Raw genomic sequence first — 25,377 nt, forward strand, 5'->3', positions numbered from 1 at the left:
AAGCCACAAAACCCTCAAAGTTGATTTCATGGGGTCTTTAAATATGTCAGTATATGTGTGTTTGTTTGTTTTTTGGTGACATTTTTTCTCTTTGTAGTCTTCTTCTGGATAAAAGGCTAAGAGCTGAATGTAAGAATCAGGGTGCCAACATTCCATGGCCTTCCTCCAACCGTTATGAGACACTGCTCAAACAGAGGCATGTCCAGGTATGGATGGCCATCCCTCTGTTCATTGATTCTGTCCATTGATGCTATAATGTCCACTAACCTTGTTTTGTTCATCTGTCTTGCAGCTCCTGGGTCGATCAATCGACTTGAACCGCCTGATCACACAGCGAGTATCTTCTGCGCTTTACAAATCCCTAGAGCTGGCCATCAACCGCTTTGAGAGCGAGGACCTTACCTCCATTGTGGTGAATCATCTCAGCTTTTGTTGAATTTGCATGTACTGCATTGCCGTTTCAAGTTTTGTTTTTAGTTTTTTAATGAGAGAGAAGTTGTTTTTCAATTCAAATTAAAGCTAAATTGTGTGTGTGTTTGGCCAAATAGACGTCTGACTGTGACACATGCATTTCAAAATGCCACAAAATTGTTCCACAGCCATTGTCAGTTTTCATACAAACAGTTGTGGGAAGTTTGTATGTGCTTGGGCATAGAACTGCATTGTGGGAAAACAGCATTGTGGTTTCAGATAGTGAGAGTGCTTTGCAATAGAACAATGTCTGTGTTCTGACAATCTGTTTCCTTCTCTCTCTGTGTGATCAGGAGTTGGAGGGTTTGCTGGATATCAACAGGTTGACCCATAAGCTCCTCAGTATGTATTTGACACTGGACAGCATGGATGCCATGTTCCGCGAGGCAAACCACAATGTGTCCGCACCCTATGGCAGAATCACTCTGCATGTCTTCTGGGAACTCAACTATGACTTCTTGCCCAACTACTGTTACAATGGCTCCACGAACAGGTAATTTAATGCACTTACTTGAGGTCATATTTTCTATGTTCGTTAAAGATTCACTTAGCACAATTTATGTTCATGTTGTGCGACATCTAGCGGCACAGATGCAGCATCATGCAAAAACAGAAGTTCTATGTTACTGATGTAATTGAAGGAATGGGCTATTCGCAGTGGGACTGATTAACAAATTCAATTGCAAAATGCATTGCTGTGAACTGTAGGCCAATGACAGGCTAATGTTCAGTAATATAGAAATAAACAATATATGTTTTTGTATTGTCTTATTAATCCTTTACTTATCTGCCAGAAAATGTAATGCATATTAATTATCTGAATTATTTTTTATTATATATATATATATATTATTTGTATTTTTGTATTATATATTATTTAAATATAACTATTAATAATTATTTCATAATAATATATTAAATGATTGGTATTTGAGGGGCTTTCTCCACAAATTTTTTAAATGCGATTAATTGTGATTATTTCGATTAATTAGTCGCCATACCATTTAATTAATTCAGCCCTAGTATTAATTTATCATCATTTCAATTGACCAGATATGACTGAAATTAAAAGACAAATTACCTAGAACATCCCTTTCATCACTTGACAAAAAGCCAAATGCTTTTTGACCCATAAATGGAAATGGAGCATTGCTTTAAACACAGATTTTTATGTAAACGAAAGATTGGATGATTATTGATTTCTTTCATTGGTTAATTATTAATAAATAGTCTAGTCTGTACCTAAATGTGAGCAATTAATTAATGGAGTTAAAATGTCCATTTTATTACAGCCAGGAAAGGAACACGGTTTTTCAGACACTTTGAACACACTTGAGACAGGCTCTTCTTCACTTTCTTTAATTAAGACACATTTAGAAAGGCTTTTATTTGGTAGCTTTTGAGAGGAGACTACAGAAAATAGTGGAGGCGAGTCAGTCATCCCTTTTAATTTTTGTCTTTTTTTCTTGTAGTGTTTGTATACCCTGTGCAGCTGGATCCATAACTTATTTTTTACTGTCACATAGCGCAGACACCATTCGATTTCTGAACACAAGGTGCTGTCTGATCAATATTAAAAAATTTTGAAACACCACACTTTCTTTTAGTGGATGCTGGCTGAAAAACTGAAAGACAGCGAGCGAAAGAAGGAAAGAGAACATATTAAAGAACCATAGTGAAATATTTCAAGGACTAAACTGTGTATAGAGAAGATGGGCAGATCGGTGAGGAAATAAGCTGAATGAGGATGAAAAAATTATTTAAGCTATCTTTGTATCACTGCCAAGTTGCATTCTGTGTCTAAACTCAACTTTTTGTATTATATAGACTACCAGCCAAAAGTTTGGACACATTCTTTATTATTATTATTGTCAACATTTTAGAACCATAGTAAAATCATTAAAACTATGAATTAACTATTTTTATCTTCAAAGAAACCACCCTTTGTGAAGATTACAGCTCTGCACTCTTTGCACATTATCTCAACCAACTTCATGAGCCTTTAGATCAGAAAGATTTATTTTAAGATTGTGAAAAAAATATTTTGACTGGTAGTGTATTATGCTTCAGATGTACTTTGCTTTGTAAAGAAGCAGATTAAGATTAAGATTCAACTTTATTGTCATATTGCAGAGTACAGGTACAGAGCCAATGAAATGCAGTTGTTTTTGCATATCCCAACTAAGCTGGGGTCAGAGCACAGGGTCAGCCATGAAACAGCACCCCCGGAGCAGATAGGGTCAAGGGCCTTGCTCAAGGGCCCAACAGTGGTATCTTGACAGTGCTGGGGCTTGAACCCCTGACCTTTCGGTCAGTAACCCACAGCCTTAACCGCTGAGCTACCACTGGCCCCAAATGATGCTGTAGAGTGTGGAGGAGGATTAAATATTTCAAATTTATTTCACTGATATGGGGGAAAAAGGAAAGTGGCTGACTATAATATACAGCGAGAGTCTCATGAATGCAGCATTTTGTGGTCTTTCAGTGGAGTTAATCGTGTTGATGACGCCAACTTCATCTTAAATGGCCTCATATAATATCAAAGTGAGCTGAAGCCATCAGGATTTAGCTGTGGTCTCAAAACAGCACAGGTAGGAGGATGCCACCTCTGCAGGCCACAAGCATTTCTTTTTCAGCTTCTGGAAACTCAAAGACACATTATTGGCTTCAGCCTGCAAATAAGATCACTGCGTATTCCAGAGAAGATTATTTAAATTTTTTTGTAAAGGATGAGTGACTCATTTCAGTCAGTGTTGTTGTATGGGTGATTCCCTGGAGACCTTCAGAGATTACCCTCACAAGTGTCTTTTTCTGGCTCCCTAAAGATGGTCATGTCAGAGCAGATATTTGTCATTTCACCTTAGAAACATAATTATTTTTGTCTGAAAGCTTCAAGTTGACTTGAGTTTTTCCCTCCATGCTTACCCGTGCATGGGTCCAGGGTGGACACGCTGAGCCTAGCTTGATTGAACGGAGATGACAATAATTGGATGACAGGGCAAATAATGTAGAAGCTGGCAGACTGAAACTTTTTTTTAAATAAAATTTTGTGTCTCCCTTTAGGTTTGTTCGCACTGTGTTGCAGTTTTCACAAGAGTTCCAGAGAGACAAACCTCCCAATGCCCAGCCTCATTACCTGTACGGCTCAAAGGTGGGTTTTAGTGTGTTTCAGTAGGTTTTGTCTTAATGTAATCCTTGAATGGAAGTGAAGGTAAAACAATTCGGCTCACTGTTCATAGTGGAGAGGGCTCGAGCTCGAGACTCCACCCAAGCTCGGAACACCTAACTGGACTTTACTTAAAAGGATAGTTCACCCAAAAATGAAAATTATCTCCTCATTTAATCACACTCATGCTATATGTGTATGACTTTCTTCTGCTGAACACAAATGGAGATTTTTTGAGTATCTCAGCTCTGTAGGTCTATACAATACAAGTGAATGGTGAGCAGAACTCCAAAAGCTCCAAAAAGGAGATAAAGTCAGCATAAAAGTAATCCAGAAAACTCTGGTGGCTTAATCAGTGTCTTCTGAAGTGATCCAGTTGGTTTTGGGTGAGAATAGACCAAAATGTAAAATACCTTTACATCTTGTCATTGCAGCCTCTAGGCATGATTATGATTATAAAGTCGATTACAGTTCCTACTGCTTGACACATGTGTATGGCGCTAGATGGCTTATTACTTGTAAAGCGACCTTGAGTTTGTAGAAAAGTGCTATATAAAATAAACTTATTATAAATATGTAAAGTGAAAAAGGAGTTACATTTTTGTCTGTTTTCACCCAAAACAGACTGGATTGCTTCTGAAAACGTTGATTAAACCACTGGAGTCTTTTGTATTGCTTTTATGCTGATTTTAAGGCCTTTTTTGGAGCTTTTCGAGTTCTGGTCACCATTAACATGCATTGTATGAACCTACAGAGCTAACATCAAAACATCTTTGTATGTGTTCTGCAGAAGAAAGAACGTCATATACATTTGATGGCATTAAGGTAAGTAAATGATGAGAGAATTTTGGGGTGAACTAACCCTTTAAGTTGAATTTAGAAATAATACACAGAAGCTGGATTTGGAGTGAAGGAGGGATGCCGTAAGAATGGTCATAGCAGTGAGGAAAGCTGCAGTTTATAGATACTTACACTAGTGTTGTGAATGGTCAGATTAAATGAACATGCTCCACCCAAACTTTGTTTATAAAACTCCATTTAACATTAAAATACCATCATTGACATACATTTATGACCATGAGATGCTTTTAAATTTGCAAGATAGATAGGCAGGCAAGATACATTGATTTCATTTAACACAAAACAGAGACTCCATTCACACAGGGCAATAAAATAAACACTTATATATGCATTCAAGGTTAAGTTAAAAGTACACTAAGTAATTTTATGTTCACATTTCACTGAAGCATGAAGTTTTTATTAACTTGAAATGCAAGAGAAGACTAGTCATGTGATCTCAACATGGCAGCCACCATGAGGTGCTGTTCCGTCTCACACATTTTCAAGCATTTGAGCCTTTCGACTGCTTTTTGATGTACTTTTTGCACAGTCAATGGCAGGCGCATCCACTGACGATAAACAAAGACTGTCCATGTGTCTAGAAATCTATGCTGCACACAGAAAGTCAATGCATACCATGCTGATGAAGAAATTGGCCAGATACGTGATACCGGCATGTGGAAAAACCAAAGTACACTTTGGCCTCATCTTATACATATTTGTCAAAGGTACTATTAGGTAAAACTTCACTGGATGATAATAAGTGAAAAAATTACTTGGAGCACTTTAAAGTTTTTAGGAATGTGATGCAAGCGAAAGGGGGTTCTATAATTACTTCAGGTTAATTAGGAAGGCATGTTTTCATCTGACATTTAAACGTATCACAGCAAAAGAATTGCTTCGACCATTAGGGTCTCATTTCCTCAAAATTGTTTCCACCACAGTGATTGTCCTCATTGTGTAAGTTATAATAGTTTGAACTATAGGGGTCACTACATTATGATGGTTTTGCGGCCCTATAAATTTGACTCTGGCCCAAAGTACTGTTTATTACCCTGCGTTCTAATTTCATGGCTTGGCCCATTTCCCGGCTCGCTTCCGCGCTCTGCTCGAAAAGGGTTCTCAATCACTGTTGCATTCTGAGAGTCCTCCTCGTTAAAACTTGGCGTGTAGAGATGTTTTCTTCCCTCACTTCCCACATTCCCACCCATGGGTGCCAGAGCCATGTGAGGAGGGTTAGAACCTGGCTGGTTGCCCTGGTTTGAGTCTCTCTTAGCTGGACAGATTGTGTGGAGACATCCCCAAAGTAGAGCCACAGCGATAATCAAAAGAAGGATACTGCTGGCCAACCAGACTCCCATGGCCAGCTCCCTACCATTCTCCCCAAGCTCTGTACCCTCATCCAGGGTACTGAAAACCTGGCACTGCCCTTTGGTGGGGTTCGCAGACTGGCAGGTGACGCATAGGATGTAAGTAGTCTGTGGACTGAGGTTGCTCAGACTGGTTGAGGTCTGGCTTACAGGAACCCTGTCCTCACGTACGAAGCTCTTGCGAGTATAACCCATCAGAAGGTTGTTCCAGTTTGGGTGGTACATGATGCTGTAGAACGTGTCAATGCAACTGGGGGATGAGGACCAGCTGACAATGGCGGAGGTGGCAGTGACATTCTGAATGGTGATCGTCATATTGTGTTGGTGTGTTGGGCTTAATGATGGTTTGATGATAAAGGCTGGTTTGAATAGACATGCAGCAATATTGAAGAATCTGGAACAGTAGAGAAAATATCTTCATTCAGACCTCTTTCAACCTTGAACATGAATTAGCAACACTAATACATTAGTAATAGACTTGCTTCTGGAAAGAGAGTGAACCTTCAAATTGTTGGATATAAAACAGAAAAAGATTTTACAGGTAAAACTGACAGCAAAGGGCAGGCATATAAAAATAACTGCAGCTATGCTATGAAAACTTTAGATGTTTTGGCCTGTAAAGACCCTTTGGACTCATCCAGTCTTACGTTATGTAAAATCAGGATTGACCATAACCGATTTCTTTTCTTTGGGTGCTTTTCTGTCTTATTTGACCTTATAGTTAATAGGGATAGTTCACCCAAAAATGAAAATTGTCATCATTTACTGATCATTCATTTTCATTGCATCTTTTGTCCATATTTCCATTAGTGCATCATTTTTGGGTGAACTGTGCATTTAAAGGGATTCTATAAGCAGGCAACTAATAATGTTTTTTTTCTTTTTCTGTTATATCCTCTTTTGTATTTTCAATTAAATTTTACATTCAAGTATAACTGCCCTGCTCCATCTCAGTGTTAGCTAAAGCAGCTTTATCTTGTGTGAAAAAGCACTGGGTTATTGAGAACAAGAGGGTACAAGAACAGATTTTATTTATCCGCTTTGTAGCTAAAAAAAATTAGGTATCGAGGTACCTAAAGAAAGATTATGTGAATGAGTTGGAATTGAGTTTTCAGTTGACTTACATCCATATAGCTGCTTGCCTAGAGAAAAGTTCTTAAGGGATTCTCTTGCGTCATTATTATTTAATGGCTTTACTCCCCAATCAATCCGAATATAACTCTGAGATTGAAATTATGCAAATATCATGGTACATATATAACATGAGAAACGATTGATATCATAACTGTGTTTATTATATCTGTACCGTTTTAAGATCTGCCATGGACTAGGCTTGGACAAACACCGTTAGATGGATTACCACCGCATGATTTATCTCATAAATAAGAGATGGCAAACTTGCTGTAGCAGAAGCTGTTTTTCTTGCCCATGTGCCATCTTTTCTTATAGTTTAAAATATCATCCTTGAGAATTATGCTACATCGAAAAAGGAAATTCACCTTTTGGATAAAAATGTTCTGTTTGTAAAAAAATGCAACACACCATCTCTTTCTTTTCTCTTGTCACTCAAGGCTTTGATGCGTTGAAAGCCCATTAACTAAAATAATAAATTAATCGCCACATTGGACTTGTAGATGAGTGGGAACCCTGTACATTACACACGCACACTATAATTACTCACCAGTCTGAACCACGCGAGTGTATGAGCACTAATCTTTTTGATCTTTCAGAAGAAACCAGTCAACAACACTCACAAATGTCTCACAAGAGAAAAACAGTACACGTATTCGGTCACCCTTTCAACTTGACCAATCCAGATAGCTGGGAATGATTTTAGCAATAAGTCAAAAGACTTGTCTTAATTACATTTTTGACCACTGTTTATAGGTAAACCACATCCATATTTCTTACAGAATGATTTCTGTGGGAGTCTTAAGAGACCGACCCTTACAGAAAAGCACTGTGGTGGTACTATGGTACAATGATGGTATCAGATGCTAAAACCATGGTACTTTGAAATATACCATAGTACTTTAGGTCATGTATCATGGTATTGAAATGCTACTTCATGGTACGTTTAAGAATACAATGGTGCTACCATGGTACATGACAAAAAAACATGGTAATATCCTCTTACATGTACAAAAATGGTAATGTCTTGGTACTTGTCAAAAAAATCCAAACCATGGTAGTACCATGGTACATGTCCAAAAAAACAAAAACATGAAAATGCCATGGTGCATGCACAAAACCCATTGTAATACCATTTAATGTGTCAAAACAACCATGTTAATACCATGGCACATGTCTAAAAAAAACATGGTAGTGCCACGGTACATAAAAAAAAACAAAAAACACTGCAGTACCATTGTGCATGTCTAAAAAAAAAAGATAGTACCATGATGCCATGAAAAAAGAAAACCGTATTACCATGGTACATTTTGGTACTTTTTTGTAAATTAGAGTGAAAGCAAGGTGTAGAAGTCAGTATTGGAGATATAAATGAGCAACAGTCTTACTGTAAGAGATGAGAAGAGAGTCACTTCATGGACAGATGGTTTTGTTGTCGTGTTGTAGAGAGTAACCCTCTGGAAAGTCTGACCTGTAGCAGCCTCTCTTTGTCATGGTTCAAGTGTCCCGCTGCAAGAGCTCCACATCCACAACACTGCACAGGAAAAGGTCTTCTATCTGATTAGGGTAGCAGACAACACATAAAGCAGAGAGAGAGAAAGAGAGAGAGCGCGCGTATGGGGAGTGGGAGGCCACATCAGCGTTCTCCGTAGATTGAATTTTAAATGGCATAACAGCTAAGAGAGCTTGAACTTTCTCACTCATCCTCCATCTCTTGCATCACTGCTCTCTCTCCATCATTGGTTGTGCTCATGGCATTTTAACTCCACTCTCATTTGAATTACTCCCTCATACTGGTGACCTGTCTCAACTGAGTCACTGCCACACTAACTACAGCCTCTATGCTCATGAATTTATCTTTAATCAGCCAAAAAGACAACCACTGCACACTAATTAGAGGAACAGGCAGAAACTTGTTTTTCTCCTGTTTTGTTTCCAACAGTATTTTAACTCTGTAAGCTAATGTAGCTTACAGAGTCAAATATAGCCCTGTTTTTGTTTTTATTTTGTTTAAGTTATATGACACTTACGAAAGGTGAATGAAACTGCAGATTTACACAGTACTAAAACACCCATCATTCAGAATGTTCTGTACATCCCAACCCCTTTTGTAATATTTTTCTTCCGGCTTATTATTCCTAATTTACGCGAGGACAGGGTTCCTGTAAGCCAGACCTCAACCAGTCTGAGCAACCTCAGTCCACAGACTACTTACATCCTGTGTGTCGCCTGCCAGTCTGTGAACCCCACCAAAGGGAAGTGCCAGGTTTTCAGTACCATGGATGAGGGTACAGAGCTTGGGGAGAATGGTAGGGAGCTGGCCATGGGAGTCTGGTTGGCCAGCAGTATCCTTCTTTTGATTATTGCTGGGGCTGTACTTTGGGGATGTCTCCACACAATCTGTCCAGCTAAGAGAGACTCAAACCAGGGCAACCAGCCAGGTTCTAACCCTCCTCACATGGCTCTGGCACCCATGGGTGGGAATGTGGGAAGTGAGAGAAGAAATTGATCTATGATTTAGATCAATAAATGTGCAGTACCCTTAGTTCAGTCTACCATTTTTAACATAATTAAATGTATTCTGGATAATTCCACAGATTTCCTTAAATCAGCATTGACATGGAAAAAAAAGTCTGCAGATTTTGTTTCATCAATATATTTTTACTGGTCTCTTGACTAACCCTAACACTTGTGAGTGGGGGGTACATTTTTAATAAAATATGTGGAGATCAAATCAGCGTGGTTAACACTCTTACTAAAAACCAGGAAATATCAGGACATTTTTAAATTCAAGACTGGAAATGTCAAGCATTGGACTTGGCATACGTGCTCGCAAGCCAGAGTAATGTTTGATTTGTGAGTGAATTGATCTTTAGAGTTGATTCTTTTCAATAATCACAAAACAACAAGAAAGGTCATGTAAATTCTTGTTCTGCAAAGACTTGTACTTTTTGTGAAACACAAATGAAGCACTGCCTCAACATGAAATCATACATTTTGCTCAGAACATTTCCTAACTCTATCTTTTCTTTTGATTGTGATTGCAGGCCATGAATTTGGCTTACAGTAGTGTATACAGCCTCTACCGGAACTTCCTGGGACCCCCACATATCAAGGCTATTTGTAGACTGCTGGGATATCAAGGCATCGCAGTGGTGATGGAAGAGCTGTTAAAGGTTGTCAAGAGCCTGGTACGTGCATGAGCATGCAAGTACACTTTTGTTTATGGGAAGGGGAGATCTTTCATGACGGGATCCGTGGGTCCTTAAAAAGTCTTATTTGTACTTTTTAAAATTTAAACCCATAAAGTATTAAATATCAATTACAATTTTTAATTTAACACTTATCAATTACAATTTTTTACAAGAAGTGTTACATTTCATTTGCTGAGGTATACATTTTTGGGGTGTGAATAGAGACTATCTGGACTGTCAAAATCATCTCTATCGTTCATCCGTCATTTAGCAGCTGAGTTTAGTGTGAGTGGCTGAGAGCATGCAGGGAAGCACATTTTTAATGAATTTACGATGTTATACACGTATAAACCTTCATAAACCCATTAATCCAAAATGCAAATGGTATTATTTTGCGTCTGTAACACTGTTGCTCCTGCTTATAATCGACTAAGTGGTCAACGGTACAATTTGCAAGCGCGCAAGTTTGGAGCATTTTTTGACGCCTTTCAAATCGTTGCTCTTCCTTATTTTACACTATTTCATTGTAAAGCTAACAGAACTACTCTGCTGCAGAGTCACACCTGTTACATCTCTCATTTCCATCTCTAGATCTAGGGATGCCAACACAACTGTTCTCATGCTGTCAGGCCACACATCCCTTTTCTTACGCAGTAAAAACGTTGCGGAGCAAAGAGGACACTGACAGTGCACGGACAGATAAGACAGAGCAGCCTGCATGCTGCTGCGAGTTATGCAAACCAATCAGGGGGAAGCGGCAGCACAGCGTCTCTCCTTCTCTTTCATAATTTAATCTTTTAACATTTTCAATACATCTTGTCAATTTTAATCGGCCATTTTTAAGGTTATTGATGAGTTTTTATTTGAGATATTTCACTCAAAAATTACAATTGTCATCGCTAGCCTTCATGCTGTTGCAAACCTGTATGACTTATTTCAGTGGATATCAAAAGGAGATATTAGGGAGTTTTAGTCACCATTCACTTACATTGATTGAAAAACAAGATGCAGTGATAGTGAATTGAGACTGAGACTAAACGGTATGCTTATCATCTCCTTTTTTGTTCCATGGCAGAGAAAAAAAATTATCCAAATAATGTAATGTTCTAGATAACTATAATGATTTGCAAAACAGCAGTCAAGTAATGAAATTAGCAGCTCTAGTTTAGCATCTTGCAAATTCAGAAAGTTCAAATATGCTACAGTCATTTTAATGATAACAACAGGCAGAACGGCAGAGGGCCTCTATTCTGTTTATGTAAACATATTTATACTCTTAATATCAAATTACTGTGCAAAACAGCAGTAACAGAACTAAAACCAACCTCAAACTGTAAATGACAGATGTAGCCTCAAGTGAAGAACAAAGTTTTGCAGGGCTAAGCCTATTTTAATGTAATTGCTATACACATAGCAAATTGGACTGCTTTCTATTTAAGTAAAAGTGGCAGGTTTCTCTTCAAGAGCAAAGTTGCTCAGCTTTCTGGCAGGAGAGACGGTTCCTCTTCTCATCAAGAACATGAGATGCTGCACTGAATTGTCTCTCTCTCTCTCTCTCTCTCTCTCTCTCTGTGCTGGTGCTTGGGGCAGATAAATACCTGCGTGCAGTCCGCAATCTTTGTTCATGTACCAGTAGTCAAGAGGATTGTCGCGTTCACGGGATATGAGCGCGAAGCAATCGTCTGTGTTCCGCAACTGCTTTCGGTTCCTTGGATAACATATAACGTGCGAGTAAGAGCAGCCGGTGGACTTTATGGTGCCCCCCCCTAGGGAGTTGGTGCATTGGTGCCCAATGCAGACTGCGTAGTATGCGTATAGGGAGTGGTGGTACTGCTTTGAAATATTATTCAGCACATGCTAGATCTTATTCATAGCAACAGTATCTTTGTATCTCAGTATTGTTAATGACAATGACAACAAGGCTGTGTGGGATAGATTAGATGTACTGCAGTTTAAAGAATTTTTGGATTGTTCCGTGTACAACACATTGCAAAAATATATTTTCAAGGACACTCGGTAGACAAAAAACTCCAGACAGTACGAGTTGTGGAAAATCTGATGGGATATTGGAGCTTTTTACAGATTTACACAGTGCATGCTATTGAACAGATGGTAAGTCTATCCCTCAAAACCTTGTTTCTATTCCCATTATAAATCAAAAATGGCACTACTGTGAATAAGGTACCAATCCTCTTATTTACAAAAATGTCAGCGCATGCTCTGTAAGTGGAGGCAGAAAGCCTGCTGATTGTTGTGTTAGATTTGACAGATTACATTTAAATGTACATTTATGCATTTGGCAGACGCTTTTATCCAAAGCGACTTACAGTGCAATTATTACAGGGACAATTCCCCTTTAGCAACCTGGTGTTAAGTGCCTTGCTCAAGGACACAATGGTGGTGGCTTTGGGGATCAAACCGTCAACTTTCTGATTAACAGTTATGTGCTTTAGCCCACTACGCCACCACAACTCTAGAATTAAATTAGATTAGAGAATTAAACAAAAGTATGACACAAAACATGTAATCATGTTCGCTATAAATTTATGCTGCAAAGTTTTAAGTTGAAATGATCTCCTCATTCCAGTCAGCTCTGTTGATGATCTTGAAGCCACAGCAGTCAATTACATTTTTCGTAATCCAATAAAAGTACATTTTTTGCGCATGGTTTTTGCCACCACTTCCGTGTTTGACATAAGTGGTGACCTTGCCAAAGCATTGGTCTAATGCGTCATGTCTTGCCATAAAGCAAGTGACTAAAGAGAAGGGACACAATGTAGGCCACATACTTTAGGCTACACGCATTCTTAATGATTTCATTTAGAGTTTTACTGTTGTGTTAACTTATTAACACATACATGCACAATAAAACAAATATATATATATATATATATATATATATATATATATATATATATATATATATATATATATATATATATATATATATATATATAAACATGTCCAGAGACATTCAAGTAGCCTCAGTGGTTTTGTATTTACCAGCTAATGAATTAATGTGTTTTTCTATTATTGCGAAAGTGGTCTTACATTTTTCATTTATATGGTCTTAAAACGTCTGAAGTCTTACATTTAATTCCTTCAAACCTGCAGATACCCTGCTATACATATGCTTTGTTCTAATCAATGGCTCACTTACTGTACATGTTGTGTTAAGTGTGTTTATATATATATATATATATATATATATTTAGCTACATTCCCACTAGAACCTCTCCTGTGATGTCTTAGTTGTAGCAATTTTTTTATCTGGTGTAAGCCTTTGAAAAGAAAATTGTCATCTTTTGTTGCACATTGATTGAGGAAAAATCACTCACTCAAAGAGTCATTTGAATTAAGTAATGTGTGTTTTGAATTGATCCTACTTTGCAGTTTAATTTAAAAATAAAACAGCCTCTTTTTTTTTTTCCTAGACTTAAATGGCTTCTTTATTTTACTAAAGTGATTTGTTATAGTAGGCATATAAAAACGCTTTGACAAATTGTGAAGCTTTGATCTGACAATTCAATGCATCCTTACAGAATTTAACAACTGATTATAACTGGGTTTTTCCTGTGTCATCGTTAGCTGATGTGCACGGTCACCCACACAGTGTTTTTTTTAACAAAATTGTAATTAATTAATATTCAACATAAGTATGTGGTTGCATATCTTGTGTGGATAAGAGTTAGTTATGACAGATTTTTTTTAACTTTAAGGTTGATATGTAAAATCAACACCTGATTTATATAGGGCAAGTTATATATTCTGACTGTACATGAATACATGGCACCTTACTTAGGCGAAACTAAGCTCTTAGTGAAAATAATTTTTCCTACTCCTAAACAGTCATTTATTATTTTCATTTGCTCTTAATGATCTCTATGAGTATCTAAAGGCAAAATGGCCATTTTGTTTGTTTCCTAATACCAAATATCATTTGAACAGAGAACATACAGTATATTATAGAGGACAACTTTGCACATAATTGTTTCAGAATTCTTGGAGGTCCAGATATTTATTGTACATTCTATGTGCCCTTATGTTTTCCATATTTATTTCATTGTGGCATTTGTAATGTCATGACCACAAGTAAGACCAAGAATGTGTCCTCATTACTGGGGTATTGGTAATGAGTAAAATAAACTATTTTACATAATATTAAGTGTCAGATTCTCCCCAAGAGATCATTTCATATAACATTTTTGTTATAGTTTACCGTGATACATTTGAATAGATTGAAAACCCTAATTAGACCATTCAATTGACTGAGTAATGGCGTCTCCAAAACTTGTGTAATTCATTTAACTTGGTGATTAGACTAACTTAACTATTTAAGTTAAGGTAACGCGATGCAAGTAGACTTATCTAATTCTTGCTATTTAAATGTTGATGTTTCTACTTAATAATTTTAACCGAATGGACTCAAATTTAGGTTATACAATAACAGCTTAATAATAATAATTTTAATTTATATTATACCTTTTAAGACCTCAAGGCTGCTTAAATAAAGTTTATAACTGAATCTAGGTCAGTCATTAAATAAACTTATTTCTCCACTGAAATACATACACATGTACATCAGTTGCACTTGCACAAGGAGAGCTGAGATAGTGTTAAAAGGGTCCAACTTGACCAAAGGGGACACAGATCACTATAATGGTGACATCACCTAAAACAACTACGGTATTTGCAACAAAACAACATAATACTACAATAGAGCTAAAACCTCTATGAATTCTTAATAACAACAACTTAAATTCCCCCACGTGTTCCCTTGGACCAAGGAAACATAATTAAAGAGCAAGGCTTTATGGGTATTACCCATAGCCTCAATGTTGTACATAATCATTTGAGTTATTAACACTTAAAACCTAAGTCTATGCAGTTTTAAGTAAAAGCAGTTCAAGGAACATAGATTTTTTTTAGTTTTGAGCCTAAAACTTGACATTTTAAGTATGTTTAATGAATAAATTACTTTTCAAGTAATTACTTCATTAGAGTTTACTGTGTAAAGTTGATAATGTGTACAGCCATGGCCAAAAGTATTGGCAGTGACATCAATTTTGTGTTTTGCAAAGTTTGCTGCTTCAGTATTTGTAGATAATTCTTTCACTTGTTTCTTTGGTACAGTGGGGCAAAAATGTATTTAGTCAGCCACCAATTGTGCAAGTTCTCCCACTTAAAAAGATGAGAGAGGCCTGTAATTTTCATCATAGGTACACTTCAACTATGAGAGACAAAATGAGAAAAAATCCAGAGAACACGTAGAATGTACAATAAATATCTGGACCTCCAAGAATTGCAAATTATGGTGGAAAATAAGTATTTGGTCACCTACAAAAAAGCAAGATTTCTGGCTCTCACAGACCTGTAACTTCATCTTTAAGAGGCTCCTTTGTCCTCCACTCGTTACCTGTATTAATGGCACCTGTTTGAACTTGTTATCAGTATAAAAGACACCTGTCCACAACTTCAAACAGTCACACTCCAAACTCCACTATGGCCAAGACCAAAGAGCTGTCAAAGGACACCAGAAACAAAATTGTAGACCTGCACCAGGCTGGGAAGACTGAATCTGCAATAGGTAAGCAGCTTGGTGTGAAGAAATCAACTGTGGGAGCAATTATTAGGAATTGGAAGACATACAAGACCACTGATAATCTCCCTCGATCTGGGGCTCCACGCAAGATCTCACCCCGTGGGGTCAGAATTATCACAAGAACGGTGAGCAAAAATCCCAGAACCACACTGGGGGACCTAGTGAATGACCTGCAGAGAGCTGGGACCAAAGTAACAAAGGCTACCATCAGTAACACACTACACCACCAGGGACTCAAATCCTGCAGTGCCAGACGTGTCCCCCTGCTTAAGCCAGTACATGTCCAGGCCCATCTGAAGTTTGCTAGAGAGCATTTGGATGATCCAGAAGAGGATTGGGAGAATGTCATATGGTCAGATGAAACCAAAATAGAACTTTTTGGTAAAAACTCAACTCATCGTGTTTGGAGGAGAAAGAATGCTGAGTTGCATCCAAAGAACACCATACCTACTGTGAAGCATGGGGGTGGAAACATCATGCTTTGGGGCTGTTTTTCTGCAAAGGGACCAGGACGACTGACCCGTGTAAAGGAAAGAATGAATTGGGCCATGTATCGTGAGATTTTGAGTGAAAACCTCCTTCCATCAGCAAGGGCGTTGAAGATGAAACGTGGCTGGGTCTTTCAGCATGACAATTATCCCAAACACACCGCACGGGCAACGAAGGAGTGGCTTCGTAAGAAGCATTTCAAGGTCCTGGAGTGGCCTAGCCAGTCTCTAGATCTCAACTCCATAGAAAATCTTTGGAGGGAGTTGAAAGTCTGTGTTGCCCAGCGACAGCCCCGAAACATTACTGCTCTAGAGGAGATCTGCATGGAGGAATGGGCCAAAATACCTGCAACAGTGTGTAAAAACCTTGTCAAGACTTACAGAAAACGTTTGACCTCTGTCATTGCCAACAAAGGGTATATAACAAAGTATTGAGATAAACTTTTGTTATTGACCAAATACTTATTTTCCCCCATAATTTGCAAATAAATTCATTAAAAATCCTAAAATGTGATTTTCTGGATTTTTTTTTTCTCATTTTGTCTCTCATAGTTGAAGTGTACCTATGATGAAAACTACAGGCCTCTCTCATCTTTTTAAGTGGCAGAACTTGCACAATTGGTGGCTGACTAAATACTTTTTTGCCCCACTGTATACTGGAAAACAATGATAAACATTTCATGAGTTTTAAAGGCTTTTATTGGCAAAAACATTCAATATATGCCAATAGTCAATATTTACAGTGTTGACCCTTGTTCTTCGTAACCTCTGCAATTCGCTCTGGCATGCTGGATATCAGTTTCTAGGCCAAATCCTGACTGATGGTGATTCTTGCCTTATTAATTATGCTCGGAGTTGATCACAATTTGTGGACTACTGCATGTCCACTCGTCTTTTGAGGATTGACCACAGGTCCTCTATGGGATTAAGATCTGGTGAGTTGCGTGGCCACAGATCCAAAATTTCAATGTAATGATCTCCGAGCCACTTCATTATCATTCTTGCCTTGTGACATGGTGCTCCATCATGCTGGAAAATGCATGGATCACCAAATTGCTCCTGGATAATTGGGAGAAGTTGCTCTTGCAGGACGTTTTGATACCATTCTTTATTCATGGTAGTGTTTTTGGGCAGAAATGTGAGAGAGCCCACTCCTTTGGATGAAATCAACCCCACACATGGATGGTCTCAGGATGCTTCACTGTTGACACGACACAGAACTTATGGTAGCGTTTACCTTATCTTCTCTGGACTATCGATTTTCCAGATGTCCCAAACAGTCAGAAGGGGGCTTCATCAGAGAAAATAACTTTGCACCAGTCTTCTGCTGTCCAATCCTTGTATTTCCTGCAGAATTTCAGGCTGTCATTGATGTTATTCTTGGAGAGAAGTGGCTTCTTTGCTGCCCTTCTTGACACCAGGTCATTGTCCAAAAGTCTTCGCCTCACTGTGCGTACAGATGCACTCACACCAATCTGCTGTCAATATTGAGCAAGCTCTGCACTGGTGGTGACACGATTCCGTAGCTGACTCCTCAGGAGGAGATGGTCCTGGCGCTTGCTGGACACTCTGGGATGTCCTGAAGACTTCTTCACTGCAGTTGAACCTCTCTCCTTGAAGTTCTTGATGATCCGGTAGATGCTTTTAATGCATCTAATGTAAATGCATCTTAGCTTTAATATTAGCTGTACCAGAGAGTCTAGATATTCTCCTTATTTTGCAGCAATTATTCAGAAGTTTTATATCTTCAACGGAGCCGTAATATGTCAAAGACAATAGATCCTCATGCATGTAGGCTAATATCCTGTATCCAGGTGTATGTATGTATTTTATCAGGCCGATTGCCGAGAATAAAATCAAAACTAACTTTAAAAGATCCATTTCATACAGCTATTTGCAAATTTCGACATACACAAACATCAGGTGTAAAACAAACTTAAACTCAGGAAAATACAAATATAACTGTTAGTATTACAACGAAAAGGACAAACAGACTGGTGTAGTACAGTGTCAGCAGCAGAGCCACACCCCCTAAAGTAAACCCGGAAGAACTAGCGGTTTTCATGACAATTTAAAATGTCCATCTAGCGTATGTGTACATAGAAAATTATCACAGACATACGCAAAAAAATTGTGCAGTGTGAACAGCCCCTTTACACATGCAATTCTCAACCAAAATCCAATTCTTGACCAATTTTTGTTGTAAAGTTATGTGTTGCTCAAAAATAATAAAATCGAACCAAATCATGACCAAATTTTACATTCCATTATGAATCACATTGTGACAGGGCGGATCCGGGTCATGATTCCACACACCCGGCCCCTAATCAGGCTAATCAAGCCTCTGAGAGGGATAAAGGCCAACCGGAGACGGCAGTGCGACAGAGGGAGAGTTACGGGCAGCTTTCTGACACCTGTGTGTGTTGTTTTGGTTAAGTTCATTATTAAATTATAATTTATATTGTCACGCCGGTTCTCGTCGCCTCCTCCCCGGGTTTCGGCACCAGTGTAACAAGGTGAAAGGAGAATTTGAGAACTGGCTTTACAATATAAATTATAGTTTAATAAAGAACTTAACCAAAACAACACACACAGGTGTCAGAAAGCTGCCCGTAACACTCTCTCTGTCGCACTGCTGTCTCCGGTTGGCCTTTATCCCTCTCGGAGGATTGATTAGCCTGATTAGGGGCCAGGTGTGCTGAATCATGACCCGGCCCCACCCTTCGCCCTGCCACACACATCATTTGGTAAAGAATTGTAATCATATTTGATTATTATTGTCAGAGCAAATATATACAACTAAATATATCATTGTGCGTTTTCTTTGGGTATTATTAATAAGTATTTTTATTTTAATTAAATAGTCTTCTCTCTGATCTACCTGGTGCAGCTTCAAGGCACCATCCTGCAGTATGTGAAGACCCTTATGGAAGTGATGCCCAAGATCTGCCGTCTGCCTCGCCACGAGTATGGCTCACCAGGTGAAAATGACACTTTTTAGAAACTCTTTTTCTGACCCAATAGTGCATCCTTGACCCTGTGAACAAAATCAGCTCCCATATCACACAGCAGAAGATTTCCACTAATTTATGAAGTTTTGTTAGTCCAACTGTGCAGCTGGGCAGACTGACAGGGCACAATGTCTTTTTGCTGGGTTTATGTGGCAGACGTGCATGCTGGGTGTTTTATAAGCCTTAATCAGACCCCTCTTGATGTAAGAAGGCTTGATACAGTAATTGCCTCTCACTCATTCTCTCAGAGATTCTCTCTCTCTCTTTGTTTATTTATTTTTTCATGGTCTCCATACTGAGTGTCCACTCCACACTGAAATCATGACTGTGTCTGATTATGTGGGCTTCAGACTGCTGGGAGAAAAATAAATGAAAGGAAGAATGAGATTAAGTGGGTGGAAGAAAGAGAGGCAGGCACAGGTTAGGAAAACAGAAAAGAAACAGCATTTTGCTAAAAGCCTAAAAGATTTTAGTGAAAAGACAAATAGCTCTAAAAAGTGTCAGTGGATAAACATATTTTGTTGATTAACATTGTTAGTCTGGAAAACATTCCTATTGACCAATTATTGACCAGAGGATGTTGAGCCAGGAACATGTTCTACTTAAATCACGGTGCAATTTGCAAAGAAAAAAAGCAAATATTTTTATAATTTTAATATATTTTAATATTTATTATAATTGAATCAATAAAACACTTTAATATTTTCTAAAACATCCCAAACAAAGCTACCATAAACTTAAACTATAACGGTGTCCCTTGAATATAGGTATTCTGGAGTTCTTCCACCACCAGTTGAAGGACATTGTGGAGTATGCTGAGCTTAAGACTGTGTGCTTCCAGAACCTAAGGGAGGTTGGAAACGCTGTCCTCTTCTGCCTACTTAGTGAACAGAGCTTGGTAAGACAACATCACAACTGTCACCACGTCATTGTTTAGCATAAACACCATACTAACACACAGACACAAACAGTCAACAAACAGATCAGTCACTTCACATCCCAAACTTTCTTTCATAGATGGATTTTAATGGCTAATTTCATATTTTACACTTTGTGCTGTGACAGTTAGTGAGGCATCTTTCACAAAGTAATCACTCAGCCTCACTTAAATCTGTTTTGATTTATGAATAATTAAGAGAGCTCATGACAAAAAAAAAAAGGAATATATAAAAAGAGTACTCCGTACAGATGATTAAAGATATAAAAGAGACTTCCACTCACTATCATTTAGTCTGCCACCTGCTCAGTGTTTAGGATATCTGACTCTGAAAGGAGTTACTTGCAGCAGAAACGCTGTTGTCATGGGAACACCTCTGCAATTGTGTTGCAAGTAGCAGTACTGTCAGTTTTTCCATGTCAGATTTTGACCCTTTTAAATTGCTGATCAGCTTCACTTTGCTTTTGAGTAGAAAAACCTGTACTTAAACAGTGCTCACTGTGAAATCTGTTATTAACACAGATCAAACCCATTTGAGCGGTCTTACAAAGTGACAAAGCATTGATTTTGGTTTCAATCTGAACAAACTGTTTGGTTTCAATGCATGTTTTTACCATGGTCTGTATGATCAAATTACAAGAGTTTCATGTTATGTTCCTTTCAATGTCTTATTTTCTGAATGGTAGCTTTAATAATCAAAACTGCAGGCACTTATCCCCTTTGGGCACAAATAAGTAAAAAACAGTTGTGGTTGTTGAGTGAAAAGACTGAGATCATCTATACTAAACTCTTCTTAAAAGGGTAATTGACAATATACATGGACATAAACTGTATTTTCTACAAGATTTTGGGTTATAATTTATATGCATAAGGGAAAGTATATATTTTTGTCTTTCCCTTATACACTGGTCACCATGTCTTTGTCATTCCCCACCATTTTTATTTACCTTTTAATGTTCCTGCAATATGACAAATGTTTAAGTAAATACTCCATGAAGTCTCTCATGCATGATAATTAGGGATGTCCCGATACTGGTACTGCAATCGAGTCCTATACCACTCTCATGTACTCGTAAAAATGCTCAGATACCGGGGGGGCCTGGGTAGCTCAGTGGTAAAAGACGCTGGCTACCACACCTGGTGTTCACTAGTTTGCTGAGTGACTCCAGCCAGGTCTCCTAAGCAACCAAATTGGCCCAGTTGCTAGGGAGGGTAGAGTTACATGGGGTTAAATCCTCGTGGTCACTATAATGTGGTTCGTTCTCAGTGGGGCGCGTGGTGAGTTGAGCGTGGATGCCACGGCGGATGGCGTGAAGCCTCCACACGCGCTATGTCTCCGTGGCAACGCACTCAACAAGCCACGTGATACGATGCGCGGTTGATGGTCTCAGACGTGGAGGCAGCTGGGATTCGTCCTCCGCCACCAGGAATGAGGTGAATCACTATGTGACCATGAGGACTTAAAAGCACATTGGGAATTGGGCATGCCAAATTGAGAGAAAAAGGGGAAATCTTTTTAAAAACTTAAATTCTCAGATACAAAAAAACGATACCATCTGACGTACGAATGTCATTCCGTAAACATTCAGTACACAAATCAAAATCACGTTATGTCCTAGTGAGATTATTTCACTGCAAAGGCTGTGATTTAATGAGATAAATATATAGTTGGCATGTGCGCCATGCATCAAATGTGAGCACTTGTGAGCGCGTGGAGACAGTGTTTTGCTGACACCGGCTTCACGTACCTTTTTAAAGCTTCTTGGGGAAACGCCATGAGCATCATGAGCATCACAGGCTCGGTTTGTAGCAGATGACAGTAAATAGAGTGCTAATTCACATTGTAGCCTGAGGCACATACAGAGTACATGCTTATTTAATTAAATTGCAGCCTTTGTGGTTTAATAATCACTTTGAGTCACATAGCGACTGGATTTTCTGGACTGAAAAGCTACTGTCATCACACAGAAACACTTTGTCAAAAAAGCGCCGTAAAAATAAAACTCAATTTAAAGGTAAAAAGTATGACAGAAATATATCACTACTATAAAATTATGTAATATTCTCTGTATTAATACTACTAATAATAACAACAATAAACCAATAGTAATTCTATAATATTTAATCAATATCTCACATGCTCTTTTATGCACTATTTGACAATATATGACTCCAGTGCTGTATTTTGGACTGTGCTGTTATATTTTCATTTGATTAAAAGTTTTAATTCATTCATTCATGCCTCAAATCAACAAATAACAGCTTGTTATGTTAGTGGTTATCATCCAATAATGAAGCTAATCTGAAATCAAATAATCATAATGCTTTTCAATCTTAGGTGAAGCTTGGGTCAGATTTTAATTCCAATATGAATAGACATCAATTGAAAATTATTTAGAATAACCTGACACTACTCCAGACACTCAAGGGGCTCTTCACACAATTATAAAAGTTACCTAGTGAAATGCTCTCTTCCATTACCTTGAATTCACATTAAATTTACAGTGTGTCCGCAATCAAGGGTTGTTCAAATGTTTAAATTAAGTCTTGTTTTCACACCAGAAGGAAGTTTTTATTCTGGTGTGAAAGCACCTCATGTTATCTGTATTCCTGATGGCAAGGTCAGTGCAATCAGTGGTGGCAGTTTTAATTCTTATCATTTTGACTCGAGCATAAACAACTTCGTCTCAGTTGGTACTCTGGTATGTGACTGCATGGCTCCATCTACTGGAACTGCAATTAGTTAACGAAATCTGTGCAGAGGATTTCTAAAAGGCTGCATCAGTTGTGATTTAAAGCATCCTTTCTCATTTTTAAGAGATGCTTATTACCTTAAGCCAGTGATTAATGGAATATTCACCCAAAAATGGAAATTCTGTCATCATTTACTCACTCATGTTATCCCAACCCTTTTCTTCTGTGGGACACAAAAAAGATATATTAGGCAGAACAATAGCCTTAGCCAGCCTTCTATGTACTTTCTTTGAATGAGAGAAAAAAGATACAATGAAAATTAATGGTGATTTAGGCTAGCATTTTGCTTCAGAACATAAGAAACAGCAAATTATACCAGAATCCCTTTAATGGCTTCAGTGTTCTTCTAGTTAACCAGTCAGAATTTGTTATTCTGCTCATCTTGAGAGCTAAATTAATACACCAAGACTGATTTTGTGTGTACAGGTCTTAGCAGTAATGGACACTTCTCTCTGATTACTTATTTGAATTTACTCCAGGCTTTGAAACAGCAGTTCCATTGATTTCTTGGCTTTCTGCTCTCATAAGACCAAAAACCTCTTGTATGCTTTGGTTTATTTCTGAAAATTAAAGGTTTTGCCTCTTTCATGCAGTCTCAAGAAGAAGTATGTGACTTGCTTCATGCAGCACCCTTCCAGAACATCTTGCCAAGAGTTCATGTTAAAGGTATGTACAGTATTTTTTTCCCAGTACAATATAATGTATATACAGAGCATACACATATACAGGTATGAACTATCTGAACTTTAAAGGTTAAAGTTAACATTAATGCGGATGCCTGCATGTATTGTGCTAAATAGTTATATAGTTCACAGAACTGTATTTATGCAAACATGTTAGCATGCTTTATATGAGTAGTTCCTTATACATACCAAATAATACCTCTTTACCCCCCACTATATGTAGAGGGTGAGCGACTGGATGCAAAGATGAAGCGGTTGGAGGCCAAATACACAGCGCTGCATTTGGTGCCTCTAATTGAGCGTCTGGGAACCCCACAGGTGGGAGTAACATCACTGTTGGCATGCGTTTTAGACAGATCATTGTTACTTTACTGCACACATCTGAGGTTGAAGTTTACATACACTTAGGTTGAAGTTAGTGTTGTCACGGTACCAAAACTTCAGTAGTTGGTACCAATACCAGTGAAATTTCACGGTACTCGATACCATTTTCGGTTCCAAAGGAAAACACAAAAACAGGTTACTGAACAACACTCTTTTATTAACAAAGTTAACAAATTAACAGCTGGACTAAGAACAAAAATATACCATTGAGCAACACGTCAAGTTAAATATATTATTTTTGAATTATAACAAAACTATACAATGTATGCTTAAAGTATTTTTTAACACATATATAAATTTGTTTCAACTTTTACTTTAAGTTTTTACCAAGTACTAAAAAAATGTAAAAAAATAAACAAGCATACAATAGAATGAATAAAAAACAATTTCCAAACTAATGCGCAAAGTCTCTCATATTAATAAAGCTGCATATTGCCAATTTTCTTCACGATAATAAATGCATAGTGACATATTATGATTAAATAAGTCGCGAGCCATCACGTTCTAATCTAGCTGCATTAAGCCTCCGCGCTCGAGTGATGAGCGTCCCCCGAGGCAGAGTCTCTCTCAGCCGGGTGCAGTTTCAATCACTTCCCCCTTAGATCAGGAAATTCGCGCGCCTCTTTCGCTTTCTCGGTATATATTGCGCTGTCAAGTGCAGCGAGATATCGTCCTCACAAGCTGTGTCGGCGCGCATCTACGCCACTTCAACGGATTTGAAGGGTTTTAGCAGCGTTTTGGTGAGTTTCATTCCTTTTCTTCAGTAACACTATGCCTCTCGGTGCTATCCGGTGGCTGGTGTTTTCCACGCTACAAGTTAGCGGTCTCAATACCTCAACAGTGTTCCATCTAAACCACCACGGCGGCACGAAATTGAGTTTACTCACGACAGCTTACTCATGAGTTCCTGACATGGTGCCAGCCGTGACTTGCTTCACTGAGGGCAGCTCATATTTCAGGAGCATGCAACCAGACAGCGGATGCTCTTTCCAGGGATGGAGTACATCCAGGAGAATGGAGAATTCATCCAGATGTTGTGCAGGAGATCTGGCTATGATTCGGAAGAGCAGAGGTGGAACTTTTTGCTTCGAAGATGACCACTCACTTTCGTCTATGGTTCACAAGGACAGAAGTGTCCAGCCCCTTGGGTCTCACGAATGGCCGAACTACCTACTATATGCGTTCCTACCTATCCCTCTGTTATGGCAGGCGTTACACAGGATCTCCCTGTGCAAGCACAGAGTGCTACTCGTGGCACCACGATGGCCAGCCAGACCATGGTTTCCTTTGTTGCTAAGACTACACAGCTTCCCTCCAGGATGGACCTCCTCTCCCAGCTGGAGGTC

The 25,377-nt window shown here is 38.4% G+C and overlaps 2 protein-coding genes across 2 annotated transcripts in view; one reads left to right on the forward strand and one right to left on the reverse strand.

Moving 5' to 3' along the window:
• LOC127646407 (cytoplasmic FMR1-interacting protein 1 homolog) overlaps positions 1-25,377 on the forward strand; it is a 49,133-nt gene that overhangs the window by 20,161 nt on the left and 3,595 nt on the right. Inside the window, exons 17-25 of the mRNA XM_052130022.1 lie at positions 98-206; positions 293-412; positions 765-964; positions 3,535-3,622; positions 10,026-10,169; positions 19,153-19,243; positions 20,041-20,171; positions 23,558-23,630; positions 23,871-23,965. Coding sequence (XP_051985982.1) covers positions 98-206; positions 293-412; positions 765-964; positions 3,535-3,622; positions 10,026-10,169; positions 19,153-19,243; positions 20,041-20,171; positions 23,558-23,630; positions 23,871-23,965 — 1,051 coding nt within the window. The remainder of the gene's footprint in view (positions 1-97; positions 207-292; positions 413-764; positions 965-3,534; positions 3,623-10,025; positions 10,170-19,152; positions 19,244-20,040; positions 20,172-23,557; positions 23,631-23,870; positions 23,966-25,377) is intronic.
• LOC127646411 (fibronectin type III domain-containing protein 9) lies at positions 5,095-8,669 on the reverse strand. Its single transcript, XM_052130028.1, has 2 exons — positions 8,367-8,669; positions 5,095-6,241 (listed from the first exon to the last, which is right to left on the reverse strand). The coding sequence occupies exon 2, from the start codon at positions 6,160-6,162 to the stop codon at positions 5,494-5,496; it is 669 nt and encodes a 222-aa protein (XP_051985988.1). The 5' UTR covers positions 6,163-6,241; positions 8,367-8,669; the 3' UTR covers positions 5,095-5,493.

Source organism: Xyrauchen texanus, chromosome 7, assembly GCF_025860055.1.
Source record: "Xyrauchen texanus isolate HMW12.3.18 chromosome 7, RBS_HiC_50CHRs, whole genome shotgun sequence".
Taxonomy (NCBI): domain Eukaryota; kingdom Metazoa; phylum Chordata; class Actinopteri; order Cypriniformes; family Catostomidae; genus Xyrauchen; species Xyrauchen texanus.

What these genes read in the sequence shown, in the direction of transcription:
- LOC127646411 (XM_052130028.1), bottom strand. Translation starts at nt 6,162, where the DNA reads ATGACGATCACCATTCAGAATGTCACTGCCACCTCCGCCATTGTCAGC.